The 20,988-nt window shown below is 43.6% G+C and overlaps 1 protein-coding gene across 1 annotated transcript in view; it reads left to right on the forward strand.

Moving 5' to 3' along the window:
* The window catches only part of ppfia2 (PTPRF interacting protein alpha 2), a gene marked incomplete at both ends in the record, with an annotated part of 380,230 nt that overhangs the window by 322,961 nt on the left and 36,281 nt on the right, over positions 1 to 20,988 (forward strand). The window contains 9 exon segments of the mRNA XM_083657351.1: positions 2,131 to 2,277; positions 2,972 to 3,106; positions 4,796 to 4,879; positions 9,189 to 9,320; positions 9,432 to 9,494; positions 9,876 to 9,967; positions 12,218 to 12,350; positions 16,987 to 17,204; positions 19,756 to 19,987. Coding sequence (XP_083513477.1) covers positions 2,131 to 2,277; positions 2,972 to 3,106; positions 4,796 to 4,879; positions 9,189 to 9,320; positions 9,432 to 9,494; positions 9,876 to 9,967; positions 12,218 to 12,350; positions 16,987 to 17,204; positions 19,756 to 19,987 — 1,236 coding nt within the window.

The raw sequence follows: 20,988 nt of genomic DNA on the forward strand, positions 1-20,988 counted from the left end.
ATGATCACATATTATGTCTATGGTCTAGATTGTGTAAGTACCTTTGGTATGTATGTGTGTATTTATATTCATTTGAATATTGATTACTGTACATTGTCCCTTTTAATTATTTTTTGTATTAATCAGATAATATTATTTATATAATTGGGTAATATTTGGTGTGATAATCAGAATGTAGAATAATAACATTGTAACCTTAAAACGAACAGACAACAGGTTTACAGTATAGTTAGTTTAGATAAACAGCCAACTTGCTAGGAAAATTCTGGGCCCGGGCCCATAAATGCAGCCAATGGCCCGGGCCGGGGCCCGGCCGGGCTCAGACAGAACGGGATCAGGTTGGGCTTGTTTTTTTTGGGGCCTGATCTAAACTCTAGTTTAGACTCAAGGAGCTGAGGAGGAAGTATGGGGGATGCAGAGGAGGAGGAGGAGATATACAATATTACACGGCTTATATCCAGTGTTAGCCGGCTTCCAGTTGGTGCGCGCGAAAAGGAGTTGCAGAGAGAGTGGGCAGCATGATGAAAGGTGGGGGAGAGTGGTTGCTGCTGCAGCTCTGGACACTTCAGTCAAATGTGTGCGTGCCCCCAGACATCAAACTGTGAGCAGTGAGTCTCTGTGCATATTTGCCCAGAGAGTTTTCCCAAGCCATTGATTCCTCCTGTACGGCAACCATTTTAGGGCGTCCTCGTCCGTCAGAGTATAGGCTATCGTTCCTCAGTCTAAGCGTTGTCAGTTGTCATGTCTCCTAGTAAACGTCGAGTCTGCTCTGAAACACCTTCAGTCCTCACACGAAAACGCTGTCATTCTTCCTGCATTACTGTTTCACTCCTCACGCGTCAATCATCGCACAATACGGCGTCACTCGTCAATCATCAGTCCTCACATCTCACACGAAAACGTTGTCATTCCTCCTGCCTCACTTATCACTCAAACTAGCTGTCAGTCATCACTCCTCACGTCTCACACGAAAACGTTGTCATTCCTCCTGCAGACTAGCTGTCAGTCATCACTCAAACTAGCTGTCAGTCGTCACTCCTCACGTCTCACATGAAAACGCTGTCATTCGTTGTTTTTTTTTGTTCTTCCGTGTGTGATGGGGAAACCGCAAGAATGCCTCTGTGAAATGAGCAACAATTTCTTACAACTTCACTTCCGGTTGAGTGATTTTGCCTTCAAAATAAAAGCGCGATTTTTTATTTATTTACAATAGATTAAAGTAGTAATCCCCAACAGAATTAACATAGTAACACTAAGAGGAACATTTGGTTAATGTTTGATGACAATAGACTATATGACAATAGACTAATATATATATATATATTTATATATATATATATATATATATATATATATATATATATATATATATATATATACAAAAGGAGTCTCTTGCGCGTCAGCCCCTCCACAAAAGGAGGTCGGTGCTCTCAGGACAGGACAGTATTATGACAAAAGTTCAATGGACAAACCAAAGAGGATCCTGGAGCACACGATTCACTGGAAAATTGCTTTATTCAATGACTAACGTTTCGACGCCTGCTGCGTCTTCATCAGAGTCAAAAACCTTTTTTGACTCTGATGAAGACGCAGCAGGCGTCGAAACGTTAGTCATTGAATAAAGCAATTTTCCAGTGAATCGTGTGCTCCAGGATCCTCTTTGGTTTGTCCATTGAACTTTTGTCATATATATATATATATATATATATATATATATATATATATATACATGGGGGAATATACATGGGGGAAACCCAATAATATATCTCAATGACCTGACTCACCAGCAGAAGCTGCTGCAGCTCTACACTACAGGATTGAGGATTCAAGGTGTGGAGACAGGTGTGGAGAAGTCAGTTCAGATGTCACATTCACTGCGGGGGTTGAATCCCCCGATCCTGTCTGCCTGGGCTGGGCTAGCAGCTAAATGCTAACTCTGCTGCATTGGAAGAACGGGAGGATTTCGCCCACGCTGATCCATTGAACATGTGTCTATGATGAGACACCACCTGAATGTATGCATGTTTCAGTGCTAGAGAAATTGCCACAATGCTTCCAAGCCCCTCATTCCTCTAGTTACGCCCCTCCCCCCCCATTCTGCAGCTGTTCTGACTTTGTGTCTCCATGCAGGCCATGTGTCAAAAGGACGACATGGAGGAGCGGATCGTCACGCTGGAGAAGCGCTACCTGAGTGCCCAGCGGGAGTCCACCTCCCTGCACGACATCAGCGACAAACTGGAGAACGAGTTGGCCAATAAGGAGGCGTTTCTCCGACAGGTCTGTCAAGTCAAACGATTTCCTCTGCTCCAATTGGTTGGCTTAATAGAAATTCATAGCTCTTTGCTCCAATGCTCCTATTAACTTTAAAAACATCCTTGATGTTTTTAATGAGCCATCAAACTTTGAATCGTTCATTTAATCATTTCAATCACCATTATAATCTTACACAAAATGAGTTGTTGGTCGTTGGGTCCAGGTGCCTGTTATGTGTCCAGTGAAATAGTCCATTCGTAGCTGAAATGCCATATATTTGCTGCAATATTACCAGATTTGAAAAAGAATGAACCCTGCTCACGGCAGGCTGTGTAAGAAAAATCGTTCATGATGCCACAGTTTAGAGCTGTTCCATAGAATTTGGCAATGAGAAAACATCTTGACATTTGGTTCAATAATATCAGAAAAAATTACCCCTTTGGCAAATTGCACACAGCTGGATGTTATCCTTATCAGTCATGTAATGCTGTATCTATGATCAAATGATATTACAAATGATAAATTGCCTGCCCTTAAAAGTTTGAGAGACAATTTCACGAGCACATCCACCAGCTGAGCTCTGATTTTGCCTTTATAGTGGAGAGTACACCAAGTGCCTCATCAGTGTGTGTTTGCGTGTGCGTGTGTGTGTGTGTGTGTGTGTGTGTGTGTGTGTGTGTGTGTGTGTGTGTGTGTTTGCGCGTGCATGCGTGTGTAGATGGAGGAGAAGAACAGGCAGCTACAGGAGAGGCTGGAGCTTGCAGAGCAAAAGCTACAGCAGACAATGAGAAAGGCCGAGACCCTGCCCGAGGTGGAGGCTGAGCTGGCTCAGAGGATAGCAGCCCTCACCAAGGTAAGAAGACACAAACACACACACACACACACACACACACACACACACACACACACACACACACACACACACACACACACACACACTGTTGACACTTTCTACCAGGTGCCCTTATCTTCACATGTTTCTATAGAGCAGTGGTTCTCAACTGGTTGAACCTCACGGCCGACATTTTTCCTTAGTCATTACATGTAAGTCGCAACCCAAATTTCAGATTTTCACCCCTTTGAAAATGGCCATGCCAGTTTTTCCCTCGTCAAAATTTTCCCTAAATTTGAGCATTATTTAGTCCCCTTCCCAAAAAGCTAGCATGAAATGTTTGCAACCAATGGATGCCTTCGGTCTTCTCTAGTTTCATATGATACCAGAATCGTCACTCTAGCTACATTTGAGCCTCTGAATTACAGTAATATCAGCCATGGATGCCAGCATCCTCAAGGATTAGAATAACTTTTTTTTCCATGCACATTATCCGCAACCCACTCAAAACGGCTTCGTGGGTCGTGACCTACCAGTTGAGAAACACTGCATAGGGTGCCAAAGTCACACCCTCTTGCGGGTTCTGCATATGACCTAATGGATTTCATCCACCATTCATTCTTCCATAGAGGTTTCGGAAAGAAAAACATAAAAAAAAGCTGTTTATTTTATTTTATTTTTGTTGAGTGAAATGTTCTATATGGTCTCTCCTGATTCTGAATATACTGTAGCTGAATCGCTTGGTTTGACCAAGTAAAGCTATTTTCATAAAGATGTTTCAAAATGTGTATGGAAAAATGTATGGCGGATGTAATCCCTTAGGTCTTACAGTATGCAGAACCCACAAGAGGACGTGACTTTGGCGCTCTACCTATGTATTTGTGCATGTCCTCTTCTCATGACGTTTCAACATGTCCCTCTCCTCTTCCTTGGCCACATAGTCTGACTCCAGCTCTTCTTCCTCCCCTGATGATTATCACTTTGTTATGGAAGCTAAACTCCAAGACATGAACTCCATTCTTAGGAAGGTAGTCCCACAGGGCCTCACAGCTATTCCCAACTACTGTAGAGAGCAGATTTCATTCATTTGTCTTATTAGCCTTTTGTGGCGGGCCGTGTTTACTGGTGTTCTGCTCTGGCTGTTCTACCACTGTAGGACAGCTGCATGGCAACTTCTGGCTGGAGCTCATACTTGGCAGTGCTGGAGCAGATTTTCTCCTCTCGTATTCTGTCCTTTGGTGGCCTCCTTCTCTCTATCTTCCTCCTCCATCCATCGCTCTTTGTTTGAACCGGCTCTCCCTCGTTCACGCCTCTGCAGTTCTCTCTTCTCTTCTCCCCCTATTCACTCTCTTCTCTCTCTTCTCCTTTGCCCTTCTCCTTGCTCTCCTCTTCCCTTGCTATGCCTGTTTTTTGTTGTTGTATGCCTTATATAAGTTGTTCAATTTGGTTGATTGTGCTTAGCTAGACCTAGCTAGACACATTCTCTGTAAAGTCCTCTGAGACATGCTTGTGAATTAGGGCTATACAAATAAACTTGACTTGACTTCAATGAATAGATCTCTATCTTTGCGTTTGGGGTAGAGGCTTTTGGCTATTGGTTCTCGTCGCCACTGCTTTGCCTTTGTCGCCCTCTGGCTGTTTAAGCCCTCAGGTCACCGTGCCTTCCCCCTTCCCCTCCTCTCTCCTGTCTACGCTGTGATGCGTCTGTAGGCGGAGGAACGCCATGGAAGTATTGAGGAGCGAATGAGGCACCTGGAAGGCCAGCTGGAAGAGAAGAACCAGGAGCTGCTACGGGTGAGTCAGCACGGCGACCAGGCGGCGTGCCAGGCGAGGCTGCCCGCGCCCTAACCGGGCAGGCAGCCACTCCCGCATGAGCATGAGAGCTTGAGGCAGCCGCCATCGATGGCGCACCGTCTGATTTACCAATGAAACTTGACCCGATAAATGTTTTCACGCGCTCCACTGACGCGGCAGTTTGTAAAACACTCGCAGATGACACGATCATTTGCAACTTGTTTAAGCCGTAGGGCTAAAATAAGACGACGACTTCATCACTGCGTTAGTGAGAGCCATAGAGTTTTCAGTGACACTGTGATCAAGCCAACGCCTTCACAGTGAAATGTGAGAATGTCATTCCCACATGCAACTGATATTATGTGAAATGTTTCTGCTTTGTGAGCAAAGGTCTTAAAGAAGTATGATAATCGCTTTCCTTCTGTATATCAACCTCTACTCCTAAATTATGCAAAGCTACAGTAAGGTTCGATCATAGGGAAAATAAATAGGTGTTGTTAAAGGATCATTCCAGATGTTTTCCTCCTGGGCCATGTTGTCCTAGTTTTTGCCATCATGCTGATTGTTTGTGTTCAAAATTTAGTGTGTCTCAGTTTACAGGGAACGCTGCTGTCCAATACACACCCACAGGGTGTGTTAAAACCTGATTAAAACACGTCTTGTCAACACAGTGACACTCACACTGCAATGAAACCTGCCTGCAGCCGATTTTCTGATTATCCATGGCTTGAAACTTAGTATACAGTATTGCGGTATTAGAATTTATTTTAACTAGTGTTAGCTACTTTACAAGTACTGTACACCATTCAAGTAAAAAAAAAAAAAGCTCTGATATCTCCAACCTGGCATCACAAATTGTGGAGGTGTGAATCCACTGATGCCAGCAGTTCAAGCTAATTAAATAAAAGTATCAGTCATACCTATAAGGTATATTTGCTTCAGTTTGTTTGTGGTTAATTTTAAATTCATGAATAGAAATGATTGAAGTGTGTGAGCAATGCCAAAAAGTCTCAACTAAAGTATTACAACTGAAATGTTGTGTGATAATTGTTCAATCACAGCTACAGTATTAAGACATGTGTAACTGCAGTGTGAGTGTTCTTGTGTTGGAAGGGCATGTTTTAATCACTTTTTGGGTTCGACAGTTTGCGTTGGCCCTGTGGGCGTGTCCCTGTGGGCGTGTCCCTGTGGGTGTGTCCCTGTGGGCGTGTCCCTGTGGGCGTGTCCCTGTGGGTGTGTAGTGGAGAGCAGCACTGCCTGCAGCTGAGAGGTACGTAAAGCTCTACAGTGAAGTAAGTGATGAAATTATGAACACAATCATCACGATGGCAAAAACTAGTAAATTTAGGTGCAGGTTGAAAATGACCAGAATTATTTAAGCCTGAATTTAAAGATATCTAGAATTTGCTTTTCTTATCTCAGCAGGGCGATCGTTCCAAAAGCTCTGCCGTTTTATTAGGTTAAGCTAACTACTTAGAGTATGGATACAACAGAAATGTCTAGCAATATTGGGATGCAAAATATAATACTGTGTTGTCATCTACTTTTATTTGACTTGAGTAGGTGTCTTAGGCTTTGTAGCTGAAATGCCTTCCAGCGTCGGTGCCTCGCTCGTACCTAGTTCAGTGGTAAAGTGACTTTTCAAAGTCAGAAATCTCAGCTTCTGGAGAAGTAAATATTAATTTATTGAGATTCCCAAAACAAATGACAAACCTTGAGACTTGTTGAGGCTCGATTAACAGAGTTTGCCATTGTCCATCACTGTACAGCCAGTGGAGGGAGCAGCTTTTGTCAAAGGGGCTACTGTACTAATTAAAGCAGCAGAATCTACTGTAACATGAAAGTTACAATTGAAATGTGCTCTTGCACTATTGCTTTAAAATAACACTTATCAATGCTAGAATTTTAAATAATGTACTGCATTTCGACAGTAAAATCATGAGGCATTGGATTTTCTTTTATACCTATCCCTATTGATAAGGAAACCTATCAACTCTCCACGGATATTAGCGTATATTTGTGCTATAGACCCTTTTCACAGCAACCGTTGGTGAAGGTGATGAAGCAGGAAGGAGAGCAGGTGTGACCAATAACACTAATGAGGTAGCCTGGGTAAACCCAGCCGCCACGTGACCTGCTCTCAGACCTGCTCTCAGTCACTACCTTGTGACTCGTAAGCAGGGTAAACCTGAGAGCAGGTCACTGGGGGCTGGGTTTACCCAGGCTACTAATGAGGGCCCTGGCACTTGAACACCTAAATGGAATGAAACATATTTTTTTTATATATATTATTTTCAATTTTTATAGAACAACATACAAACAAAACAAACAGGCTCAGACACAGGAAAAGAAAGAAAAGAAAAGAAAAGAAATACATACTGTACATCATCGACATTCATCATTACAACTTGGTGCTTGCAAGAGACAATGCGCATGAGATCCCACGCAAGGGGTCCATGAGACAACACCCCTAACCTCAGTTACTTATCATTCTTAACCTCATCAAAGTAGGCCAAAAACAGGTCCCAGATAGTTGGGATCCTTTTGAACGAGTTGGTTTTCAGGGACCTGAGTCTCTCCATCTGTATTACAGAGATCATCTCCATCAGCCACACCTGAAACGAAGGTGAAGAGGAGGACTTCCATTCCTTCAGAATAAGTCTTTTGGGAACAGTTGTCCCCAGTGTCAGAGATTGTTGCACAGCTGTAGGGAAGTTCAGAGAGGACTCCGAGCAGCCGAAGATGGCGAGTTCTGCCTCCGGCTGTAGGGTTAAACTTATTTTGTAGGACTTGGAGTACCAGTCAAATATTTTGGCCCAGAATCCCGTTCGGAATGAAACTAACTTAATGGTATTGTTACACCTGCTTTACCACTTCAAAACTGTTGCTGTGAAAAGGGTCTATTGGGCAGTGAAAATGGTACTTAACTCATTCTCTGCCAGGGTCATTTCGGTCTGTGTGCTCCCAGTGCCAGGATTTTGAGCATATTTCCTGATCTTCCAGGACCCACAGAATATTCTGTGCTAGGAATAAAATTACACAACATATCTCACAATAAAGCAGAGACTCTCTTCTTACCCCTTGTAAAAAACTGAAACTCGACCATGTTTCCTTGTTTAGTTACAAGCAGTGGAAGTTAGCTTGTTTTCACTGAAAATGCCCTCCTTTGTAACAGAAATAGGAGAAAAAGAGGTTTTTAGTGAACGACACCGTTTCAAGCAGAACTCTCTTTTGAGCCTTTTATTTTTTGCCTCAGTGACACATCAGACATATACAGTATTTGTTTTCCCAAATAAATAAATAAAAAATAAAAAATAAGAGAATGTATTTTACAGTTGCCATGTGGATTTTTAGCTTAGCTTGATAAAAGCATAAACAAATGGAACGAACCCTTATGTGGTCACACTCACACACTCTCTCTCTCTCTCTCTCACACACACACACACACACACACACACACACACACACACACACAGGAATAACGAGTGCTGTAACGTTACCTGCTGTCACGTTACCTCTCATAACTAACGTTAGCACAGAAGATCACACAATAGCTACGTTAGTGCTGTAAACTTTGAAATGTTTATGTGACACATGTTTCGCCTTGGTTGCTGGGGACGGGTGTGTGACGCGGTTTGACGCGTTTGACGTATCCATGTGATTCCCTCTCCCTTGAGTGTGACAGAGCTGGCAAGAGGAAACGTGAAGCGAGTCATGCCGGCGGCATAAGTTATAAACAATGCGTGACAATTATACTCGAATGTTGTGTGTGTGATCATTTCATCTCAGACGCGATACAAAAAATAGGCTACTTTTTACCATCGTCATCGCTCCAAGTGGCACCCATTTCTCCTCCTCCGATTCATCCGTGTCAGAACGCTGTGAAGGGGAGCCTTCGTAGCAACAACAAAAACGCCAGCGTCTTCCTCGCCATCGTCGCCATCCGAGAACTCTCGGACTCTGTTTCGACCACAGGCTCCACCCATAAATACTAAACTAGCGGGTTCCTTTTATCAGTTTGACCTGAAACAATGTCACAGGCTGGGAAAGTGTCTGATGTAATGTAAACACCCAAAACATGAAAGTACGTCCGAGTACGCCTTTGGCACAGAACGCCATTGTTAAAAGTACGTCCGGGTACGTCTTTGGCAGAGAATGAGTTAATAAACATTTATGTTAACTAATAGCTTCATTTACTGTAGAATTGTGTAGCCAGTCTTACTTTCATACCTGCAATCATTCTATGGAGATGCATTTTTGAATTGGTAGACATCTAATGAGTCTTCCATGTGTCTTGTTGTCCCTGCAGGCTCGGCAGAGGGAGAAGATGAATGAGGAGCACAACAAGCGTCTGTCGGACACGGTGGACAGGTTGCTCACAGAGTCCAATGAACGGCTGCAGCTCCACCTCAAGGAGAGGATGGCCGCTCTCGAGGAGAAGGTTAAAGATGGCTGCCGCGTCGATACAAACATATCAATAATCAATTCTGTCCAATGAATGTCAGGAAATAGCTATGGATCTTCTCAAAATGTCTGCCTCTTCTCTTCACAGAATATGCTAATCCAAGACTCGGAAGGTTACAGGAAACAGTATGAGGACTCGATCCATGAAAAAGTAGGTTGCAGAGATGGAGACATGATTTTTACCCTCCTACATTTTACATGAGGTTGGCTTAATAAAGTTCTTTTTAATACAGAATAATGAGGGTGGTTGTTCGTGTTAGCTTCATTTTTTATAAATCTTCCGCTGTTGAATATTCATGAGCTTCAATCATGTGGGGGCGATAATGAGATGGACTTCATTTCCAGTACGGAAAACGCTAGGAACTACCACGCTTGACAGCTGGTATTCTGCAATATGAATATAATTAGCTCCAATGTTATGCAGCTATGTCACTCCACAGTGTTGACATGCATTGATATGACTGCAGTATACTATGATCATCACTTTGTGGATGAGGTGAGGCCTCAGTAACATGTTGTGTATTTCCTCCAGACTCACCTGGCGGAGGAGATCGAGAAGCTGAGATCAGAGCTAGACCAGTTCAGAATGAGGGCAGGCTCCCTCACTGAACCCACACTGTCACGGTAGGCTTTATGCGTGCGTGCGTGCATGCGTGCGAGCATGTAAATGTGTGTATTATTAGGGTTTGACCGATATGTTTTGTTTTTAAGGCCAATATAGATTTTTACACTGATATCTGATATTTCCTGCCAATTTAAATTCTTTAAATTTGACAAGTATTCAGTGGAATCGAACCCAGGACCTTCTAGCTGTGAGACGAGGTGTAGGTGGGAGCATTTGCAAATTGCGGGAGCCAACGCATCTGTTTTAAGAGACTAACGCATAGTAGGGCTGGGCAATATATTGATATTATATCGATATCGTGATATGAGACTAGATATCGTCTTGCATTTTGGATATATAGATAATATTGTGATATGGCATACATTTGGTCTTTTCTTGGTTTTAAAGGCTGCATTACCTCTTACCGGACGCTTCTAGATGTTCTATTATTTGCATTTACCCATTTAGTCATTATACCCACATTGCTGATGATTAATTATCATGAAAGTGCTTGTGACATCTCATATGTGCTTTTGACTTACAACTGAACATTTTGCCTACTTTGTAGAAAATAACAAGATATATATTGTGTATCACCATTTAGCCTAAAACAGAGATACGTTTTTTTGTGTGTGCCCACATCGCCCAGCCCGAGTACAGTAGTGTGTATTATTTAAGGCCGTTTTCACACTGGAACGTTTTAGGTCGACTTAACTGAGTTTTGGGGCCGAACACGGCGCGACTGGGTCAGTGTGAACATGCCACTCGAACTCGTAGTCGACGTAACTCACTCGCTCTCGGTCCAGCTGGAGAGGGTGGTTTCGGAGCGGCTTGCGTCGACCTAACCCTACCCTAATGCGGCGCGAGTGATGTGTGAACATCACATTGAATAAACAGTTATTGGACAAATTACCACCAAGGGCATAGCAAGCCTAGCGTTACAAACGTTAATGTTTACAACTAACATGGCTGTTCGCCGATAATATCTGCGTATGGTGAGGGCTTCACGGTTCAACAGAATCAATCTGCGCCTTGTCCTGCTTTGTCTGGGGATTCGCATCCGCCGCCTCCAGTACATGAAAACATTGTTTTCCAGACGCAGCCGTGCCTCGTTTTCAAATTCAACACTTTCCCGATATTGAAAGAGACAAACGATGTAAAATGCAAAAAGCAGTACCAAGAGCAAACGGCGTTGCTGTTCATTCTCCATCGTTCAGTTCTGTTTCCATCCCGGACTTCCTTTCCGGGTGGAATTACGCTATACACGTCTACTTCCGTCTGGTTGGCATGGATACATGACGCTCCACTCTGTAGAACGACGGCCTGGGCGTGGTGATAAAAAGCATATGTGAAACGGAGCCGCTCTAGTTGAAAATTGAAACATTGTATACTTTTCACTGCTGCGGCAGCGCCTGGCTCGACCCAAATATGTGTGAAAACGCCCTAACACTAGACACAGATGCAAGAATGTCGACTTAGTCTCTCCACCAGTGTTGAGTGTGTTGTTTGATCTGTCTTTGATGAGAGAATATGTCCCCTTCTATTTGGAAAACCGTTGCCTTCACTGAACGTTCCATATCTAATCTTGGACGTGTCTTCTGACTGCTCGTTCTCATAACACATATGAATGTGTTGGCAATAACCTCCTCCATAGGCATTACAAACAATTTGCAAGCACAGAGGAGCACATAACAAGCTCTGATCCTTCGAGAAGCACACTATCCGCCACATCACCATGACTATTAGATACACAAGAGGGCCCAAAATCAAGCTTTGATTTGGTTTACCGACAGCATAACTGCAAGCATTCCAATAAAATGTTTCTGTTGCGTCTCATCTTTCCTAATCAGCTTTGCGGCATAAGTGTCGTTTTTTCCTCCCGACAATGAGCACTAGGTGTTTAACAGTTTGAGATCATAGAACCCAGATGGGCAGGGTTCACACGGGTCCGTGAAATCCTTGAAAGTTTGTGAATTTGGGGGGGGGGCATCAAGGCCTTGAAAGTGTTTGAAAATAAACATAAATAGACATGGGTCATTAAAAGTGCTTGGAATTTATATATTTTGTGCAAGAATATACATATATCATATACAAATTCTCAATGTAGTAACAGTAATTTATCCGTGTGTCAAACTATGCCCTGTTGGGTCCTTGAATTAAGCGGAATTGGACCTGGAAAGTTCTTGAATTTGATGCGTAAGAATGTGTGGGAACCCTGCGAGGGGCTCGGCTGTTACTGACGGAGGCTGTTTCTCTGGCTGTGTGAGCAGCTCTCACCTGGACACATCAACGGAGCTGCGGTTCTCTCTGGGCTCGCTGGCTGAGACCCAGTCGGATCACTACCGCTCTGCCAAGGTCATCCGCCGGCCGCGGAGAGGTCGAGTGGGCCTGCATGAAACCAAGGTGAGACGCTTAGCTTTCCCCTCCACCTTCTACTGCAGTGATTCCCACACTGTGGGCCGCGGCCCACTAGTGGGTCATGGAGGTATTGCAGGTGGGCCGCGAGTGGTCTACCAACACTCCCGATTTTCGCGGGCAATCCCTGTAGCAGGGTCATTTTTAAAGCTACAGTGGAGATCCTGTTATCAGAAGAAACTTGAAGACCTAACGCATCCATTGGTCTAAAGCATAATATGCTAGCTTGTTGGGAAGGGGGGAAATTGGTTCAATGGGTACCACGAGTCTCCCCTTTACAGATAAGGTAGCGTTTTTCACAGCCTAGCATTAATAGCTTGTGGATTGATTTCTTGTTGTTGCTCATCACATTTTGTCTCAACATGTGTTATGCATGCAAATACTTCTGATGAGTAAGGGGGGAGAAAATGTTGGCAATCTGCTTTTGGGTATTTTGCCGAAATGTTTTTGTATGTGGATAGATTATTAATTTCCCTTATGCCCAAGTTCACATAACCTTGCTTGCAAGATGGATAACCTCGCGAGATCAAAAGAGATTCTCTTTGAATGATCTCTCTACTCGCTCCACTCTAGCACTATGAAGATGATACTATACCTCATATCTCTTAATGTATTTATATCTATTTTTGTTTTTGTTTTTTATTTGTTTCTAGTTTGTCTTGTATTGTGAAAATTTGTTATATGGTTGTGTATGTCTTATATTTTGGAAAATAAAAATAAAAAGTATTGTCTAAAAAAAAAAAAAAGAGATTCTCTCGACGTAATCCATCTTGTCATGCACAGGCAGTTAAGATGATTGGCCGAACCATGGCCGGCTCGACGAATCAGCGGCAGCCTTAGGCAGGCTTTCTGTGTGACGCACATGGTCTTTGTAGTTCTTTTCACTCGTCAACATGGCTGCCGCCGCGGAAGTGACAGGCAGTCTGAATGAAATTGAATGTAACGTTCCCAATTCTATGTATTAAATTCTAAAAAACGACCCTCAACATTTGGGAAGGCTAAGCCACACAACTAGTTCGTTATAATCGAACGTCATGCTTCGAAGGCGACTTTACGACGATGAGGACGGTGAGGACTCAATCACTCTTACAGGCACAGAGGCATGGCGATCTGATTGGTTGAAGTTAACACGCACCAGCAGTGATAGACAGATGGGTCATCCAATCACCTGCCAAGTAGCTTGGAAAAAGTGCCCGCCTCCGTCAGCGGGTTGGATTACTGCATTGCCAGATGGACTGGTTTAGTGAAACGTAATGTGGAGCTAAACCGTCCATCTGGCAGCGTCAGGTTAAAGTTCACATGCGCTGTCAATGAAATACAAAATATATAATATAAAAAAACATATCCACCTTATTTCTAGCTGCCATGATGCCTTATGGGCATCATGGCCCATAAGGCATCAATCATGCCCCAACTCCGATGCTGGGAGGGGGTGGTTTAACGTGACTTGATTGTTGCAGCTTGCAACAATCATGTTGCAGCTTGATTGCTGCAACAATCAAGTCACGTTAAACTGGACCTTGTACCCATAATTATTTTACAGTGGGGCATTCAAAAATAAGGTGGATAGGGAAATACATAATCTTAGTCTCGTGTGTTGATCAGAGTTGTGATTAAAGGGTTGGGTGGGCCCTGGAAGATTTTCAGATTTCAAAGTGGGCCGTGGTATTCTTAAGTTTGGGAACCCCTGTTCTACTGTATTTCCCCTCATACTGTCTTCTGTTGCTCATTCTGTCTACCTGCACATCTTGCTTTTCACTACGGCCACTGCTACTACTACTATTACAACTATTGTAATGGCTAATAAAGAACATAATGGCCCGCATACCATGTAGGCAGACAGGCCATTTCAAAGTCTAGAAGCCCTGATGGCAAAGACTCAAACTCTTGCTTAAGAACAACCAATAGGGACCCTTTCTTCTGCTTTATTCTTGTTCTTAAGCTAGACTTTGGAACAGGGTGAACTGATTCGATTTTGGTGGTCAAAGGTCAAAGTTCAAGGTCACTGTGACCTCACGAACGCCATTCCCAAGTTCGTTAACGCGATATCTCAGGAAGGCCTTGATTACATTTCTTCCAATTTGGCACAAATGTCGTCGACTTGCATGCAAGGATGAACTGATTAGATTTTGGTGGTCAAAGGCCAAGGTCACTGTGACCTTTCGAACGCTGTTTTCAAGCTTATTAACGCAATATCTCACGAACGCCTTGATGGAATTTCGTAGAATTTGCCTCAAACGTTCACTTGGACTCAAGGGTGAACTGATTGGCTTTTGGTGGTCAAAGGTCAAAGTTCAAGATCACTGTGACCTCACGACCGCTTGTTACATGCTTGTTAATGTGATATCTCAGGAACGCCTTGACGGAATTTAATCAAATTGGCCTCAAACCTCCACTTGGACTCAAGGAGGAAGTGATTAGATTTTGGTGGTTAAAGGTCAAACAACGTCACTGTGACCTCACGAACGCCATTCCACTTGGACTCAAGGATGAACTGATGTGGTCAAAGGTCAAGGTCACTGACCTCACAAACGCCATTTTCAAGCTCATTAACACAGCCAATAGGCCGCTGTGATGTGGATCATATGGGGTTAAATGGTCTGTGACATGGCTTGGTGCCAGACCAAGCCCAGATCTGGGCATTAACACGTTCACTGCCGTGGACGAGATATCTCATCAAGCAGAAACCAACGGTTGACTGCCGTGGACGAGATATCTCGTCAAAAAAAAAAAAAAAAAAATTGACGGTGGGACGTCGATCAAACCCTTTTACATCTCCTATAAAAATATGGGAGGTATTGAATGTGTATAATCTATTTTACCGACCCACTAAGTGGCGACAGTGCTCTCCAGACTAGACGAAGCCAAGCAAAAACAGCAGCGTGAGGAAGCCATTCTCATGAAAATGGATTGGCGAAAACGCTTTTGCTTTCGCGCAGGGAGCTGGCGGTGGGGGATTGCAAATTTGCATAATAGATTACGGGTGAAACACACTTTGAAACACCGGCAGAAAGCCCAGAATCGCACGCAGCTTCATTCCAGCTGAGCTCACAACCGAAAAACGAGCCCCATCCAGACTCGCCCAAAGAGCGGCCGCCAGCAGCCAGGCAGCACAGACAGGCAGGAGAGACTCGCTTGTGACAAACGCTGCAAAGCCACCAGAGACACACCCACGGAGGGAGGAGTTTGGAGGAGAGGGGGGTGAGGGTGCTGTTATGGAGGAAATTACTGTTCAAAGAACTATTGTTTAGATGTCTGATGTCTCACTGATGCCAAAAATAAATAGTTAAAGTGACTGTTCTATCGAATTTCACAAAAATGCATTTTTCTCAGCTTTTCTTCTCAGATGCTGAAACCATGCTGTATTCAACTGCTAATGCCTACATAACTACTAACTCTACAAACTAACTCTTTTAGACAGAGAAAGCACACATTCTATTAGTTCTTTTGAGATATTTTGTGTTCACAAATTCCTAGCAGAAAATAATCCTCGGCTCTTGAAAGATGAGCCAGAATCCTCAAAAAAAACCTTGGCAGAAGCTACCTACAGTAAAAAAAAACTGTTGGCAGTGAATGTGTTAAAAGTAATTTCTAACATCTTAAAATCAGTTCTGAAACTGATAGGCAATTGTGGCTTTTGATTTGTATTTTTGTTCCCATAAGTATCTTAACTGCTGCATTGCTGTATGTAAAAAACTTCATGAGACATGAGAGGGATGTTTGACTGAGGCAGGAATGGAAAAAGTTATACTGTAGCAGTGAAAATGATTTTAAGAGGTTTGTCTCAGTCATAAGCCGTTTTCACACATGCGCTTTTTACCGGTAAATGACCGAAAAGCAGTCTAATGCCTTCATGTGTGAAAGTTGTTTTCCGGTATAAGCGCGACCCCGTCGTCGCGGACATTTCACCAGTTCCTAGGTTGTCAGAAGAGCGGTATGGCTGCTTCATGTGTGGGCGTGCTCCCCCCCCCCTCCCCTCTCTGCTCGCACTCTGGCCAGAGTCCTTCAGTCCAGCCCGACAGGGACACAGACAGCGAAAATGGCAGCGGCTTGAGTCTTGCAAGCCGCCCAACGCTTGTTGAGAAAGCAAATGCACGAAGCGAAATGTGGAAGTATTTTGCTTACGTTGCTGACAGCGAAGGCAAGCCCCCTGGACACATCAAATGAAGCAAGTCTGTAAAAAGTGCTTCAACGCGACGCAGGTGAACGGATAAACATCGAACCAGCCAGGCTATTTCTCTCCGACAGTGATCCCTACTTCTTCAAAGATTTCAGTTCAAAGACTGGTTAGCGAATGTGAAGGATACAACATACATGCCCTCTTAAGTCAAACGAGTGTGATTTATTGTGTGACAAGCAAACTTATTTCACCATCAGAGTTTTGCCGACCCCCAAAATAAGGAGGATTCCCCATCCAAGTTCACACGTCACTCCCCACCCGCTCTGCAGTGCCCCCCCCTCAAATACAGGCAATTTCGCTGCTGTATTCACACATGTGAGCCCTCAGGTGTGAAGAGAAATTCCGGGAAATGGCCGATATTGATTTACAGGCAATGTTCCTGTACGCATGTGTGAAAACGGCTATAGTCTCTCTCTCTCTATCTCTTTTCCTCTATTTTCCTAGGCCAAATCACTTGGGGAGCATGAATGGCGCTCCCAGCAGCTGGGTGTCCTGGGAGGCCACCCCTTCGAGAGCGACACAGAGATGTCGGACATCGACGACGATGACCGGGAGACGATGTTCAGCTCCATGGACCTGCTCTCCCCCGGCGGCCACTCCGACGCACAGACCCTGGCCATGATGCTGCAGGAGCAGCTGGATGCCATCAACAAGGAGATCCGGTACCTGACATACACCCTTTAATTGGATAACGGCCAGACCCCCAGACATATTGATTTGCTTGCTTTACTTACATGCGTTCTTGTTTACTTCATCTGTTTTACTCCAAATTAGGGCTGCACGATATTGAAAAAACTGACATTGCAATATATTTTGTTTCTGCGATATATATTGCAATATGAAAAAAGATGGAGAAACATCATTTGTATAATCTGTTTTTGTTAGTGACTTATTCTTCTTGGGTAGCATGAAGGTACATCTCACCAATAGGGTTCTAGTTCTTTTATAGCTGTTTTTCTTCTGTTTTTGACTCACACTGAGTATTTTTATTCAATTTAGTGGTCCGTACTGTATCTGCTTCTGTATGATATAGCCTACAATATTGCAACATCATTACGTGATAATTAGGGATAACCGATAATCGACCGTTTCAACATTAACCGATTAATACTATCAGTTAAACGGTAAAAAACAAATGTGCACGTCCCCTAAACATGTGAGTAGGTTTTACTTGAGAGAGACAGCGAGAGAGAGAGAGGGAGAGAGAGAGAGGGAGGGAGGGAGAGAGAGGGCATCAAATTTGCATTATACATTTTGTCTTTAAGAAGTTAATTCTACTATCAACACTGACAGCCTACCATAATATGGTAGGCTACTAACGTTAACTACAGCTAATACAATACTAACAGAGAGAGAGTGAGAGAGAGAGAGAGAGAGAGAGAGAGAGAGAGAGAGAGAGAGAGAGAGTGGTGGTTTGAATGGGTTTTCAGTTTGGTCAGGACAGGAGCGCATGGCCTGAAACCCGACACCTTGCTCACCTCACAGCACGTCTGTGTCTGGAGTAAAACATGATGGAATATAAAACGTGCACATAACTTTTTCTTCATTCGGTCTCACTCTCTCTCCCTCCCTCTCTGCATGTTCATCATGCACACGTATGCATACGTGCGCACTCAATGATGAAACAGTCGTTTTTACCGTGTTCCAAATATGCAGACATGAAGCGGTCTAATTGATGATTGAAAAGTATCAATTAACGTTAGACTTTACTGTCCAACACATGGCAGTTCTGAAAAATGGTTTCACAACGAGAGACGGATTGTTTGTAGACTGCATTGACACTGACAGCTGCGTGCGGACTGGCCGCTATACTCGTCTTCATAATGTTGTGGAGCCCTGCAAGACACACAGAGAGCATAGCCCTCGTCGCGTGTGTGAAGACAGAGGGAGAAATGGTGAGAGAGAAGCAATTTTTTTTTTGCAGATCTCAAAAGCAGGTAAACCACTGTGGGATTAGTGAGACTATTGCTAAAAGGAGAAGATACTGTACTGTAGTGACACACGCTTCGTCAGTGCGCCCTGCAGCCTGGGCTGTCATCCGCTCAAACACGTACTTCACGGGGCGGCTCCGTGTCAATTGATGTGCCCTTAATATGCAATGCATGCAGCTCTAAGCAGTATAGCTTATCGGAGGAATGTTTATGCTCCAACTGAAATGTTTCATGGTCACTCACGATTCAGAAGGTCACGGGTTGGCTGGGATCCAGCCTTAAAACTCGTTATATACTGTAAGGATTTTTTGAAATGTCTATGGAGAAAATGCCTGGGAAACTCACTTCCAGGGCAAGAGATGTCACATGACTGTTCAGCTCTATTGGCGCTTGACACATTTTAAGCTCATGTGCAGGATGGGCCTGTTCAGAGCTATTTTGCCTAATTTTTGCAGATTTTTTTGAAAGATTGTGCTGACTTTGGTGTGAAATACTAATTATCTTGTTGGATCAGGCTATATTTAACTGACTCCATTGCTTTCCCTAAAAGTGTCTTAATATCTGCCCTACAGTATTTCCAGCTCGAGCTGCTTAAAGTATCAGTGGTCTGCATGTCACTGGTTTGCTGCTCCTCTATGTGCCAAACAATTTTCTTGTATGCATTAGAGGGTTCAGGAAATGTGATCTGCCACTTGCTTGTTAATGCCACAATTAACTTGTGCTGATTAGTATTCATAACCCCAAGTGCAAATTTACTTAGTTTATTCTTTCCTGGGGCTGTTAATGTGCCTATGGTCATCTTTGCTCATTTTCACCACAATCCATAGAGACGGTGTCTCTTTCTTAATTTTATTTTATTTTATTTCATTTATTTATTTATTTTTCAAGAAAGTGCACACCAACTGCAAAATTAAATTGCACTCTTGATGGCAGATAGTGATCCTAGCCCTAGGAGTTGAGCTCTCATCTAATTAGTGAGTGAGACGGTGGGTAGGGTTAAAGCTAATTAAACTGACTTTTAGCCTTTTTAGCTCTTCGCCTTGGCCTGTAATTAGTTTGCCTTGTGGGGGTTTTCAACAGAACATATGCTACCAATATATTTCCTTATCTTGCCTCCTGACTCCTCTGAGAGATGCAACGCTTAACAGCAAATGTGTATACTGTACTTAATTTTTATTGCAGCCAAGCTGGCAGTTATCGTCAAAGGAGTTAGCAGATGAAGAAACACATCTACTCCATCCATCCCTACACTGACTTCCCTGCTCCTCCCTCCTCTCCCCAGGCTGATACAGGAGGAGAAGGAGTCGACGGAGCTGCGGGCAGAGGAGATCGAGAACCGGGTGGCCAGCGTCAGCCTGGAGGGGCTCAACCTGGCCCGCATGACCCACCACGGAGCCTGCATCACTGCCTCAGCCACCGCCTCTTCCCTGGCATCCTCCTCCCCGCCCAGCGGACACTCCACGCCCAAGCTGGACCCCCGCTTGGACATGGAGCGCATGGGGGTCATGACACTGGTACGCACGCGCCTGTGTCCCACTCCTACCAACAGCCCACTCTACACATGCACAACATCCACAGCTTTGGAGTGTGAACAGGTTACATCATTCAACGGAATTACCTTCAGCTTGGCCGCTACACTGCAAAATAAAAGTCCAGTACTAAATATAGAAATATAAATATATGATACAAAATGCATTTGTTCCTAGAAAGTCTATGAAAAAGTGAACCTGCATTGAAACAACTGGGATTAGGTCACTGGTTAATTTTTCTTTTGTTTGTAAAAAGTATACATTTGTTAGCCTGGTAAGACCATACTGACCACGTGAACTCACATTCTGTTTCGTTCTGCGGATTAGTCTGGCCTCCAACAGCGATTTCAGTGGATGGGAGTACTTGCCTTGACAGACAACTCATTCAGCCAATCAGCGTCGCCCAATCCACTCGGAAGAACGGCAAAATGTTTTTTCCGCCAAGAAACTCTGCTGGTGCATACTCTTGTTCTTGTTTAATTGTTGTTATTGAGTCTATTTCTGCAATAACTGTTTATTTGTTTATTTAAAAAGGATCCCCATTAGCTGCCGCCAAAACAACCGCTAGTCTTCCTGGGGTCCAAACACAATACACAATACATTACAGCAATTGTAACTGTAGACAGTAAAGTTCAGTAGTAAAATAACATAGTAAAAAATAAGAAATAGTAAAATGCAGTGCAATACAGGAGAATCACAGAGTAAAGAGCAGTATATAAAACAAAACAAAACAACAACAATACTTTGGTCAGCTAGTTATGTAGCTGGCCAGCTACATTAGATCAGCTGATCTAAAATACACTATTCTAAGACATACTATTAAAAGAAAGACATAATGGGAAGTAAAGTTGTGTGTTTCAAAGTGTGTTTGCTGGTGTTAGTGAGTGCAGATGGGATCTAAGTTTCCGTTTAAAACCTACCCTCCCTGTATGGCCTAGTTTACTCTACAAACGCTCGGCGCTTCGGGAGTCGCCATACTGTTTTGC

The sequence above is a fragment of the Poromitra crassiceps genome, assembly GCF_964638095.1.
Source record: "Poromitra crassiceps genome assembly, chromosome: 2".
In the NCBI taxonomy this organism is placed as follows: domain Eukaryota; kingdom Metazoa; phylum Chordata; class Actinopteri; order Beryciformes; family Melamphaidae; genus Poromitra; species Poromitra crassiceps.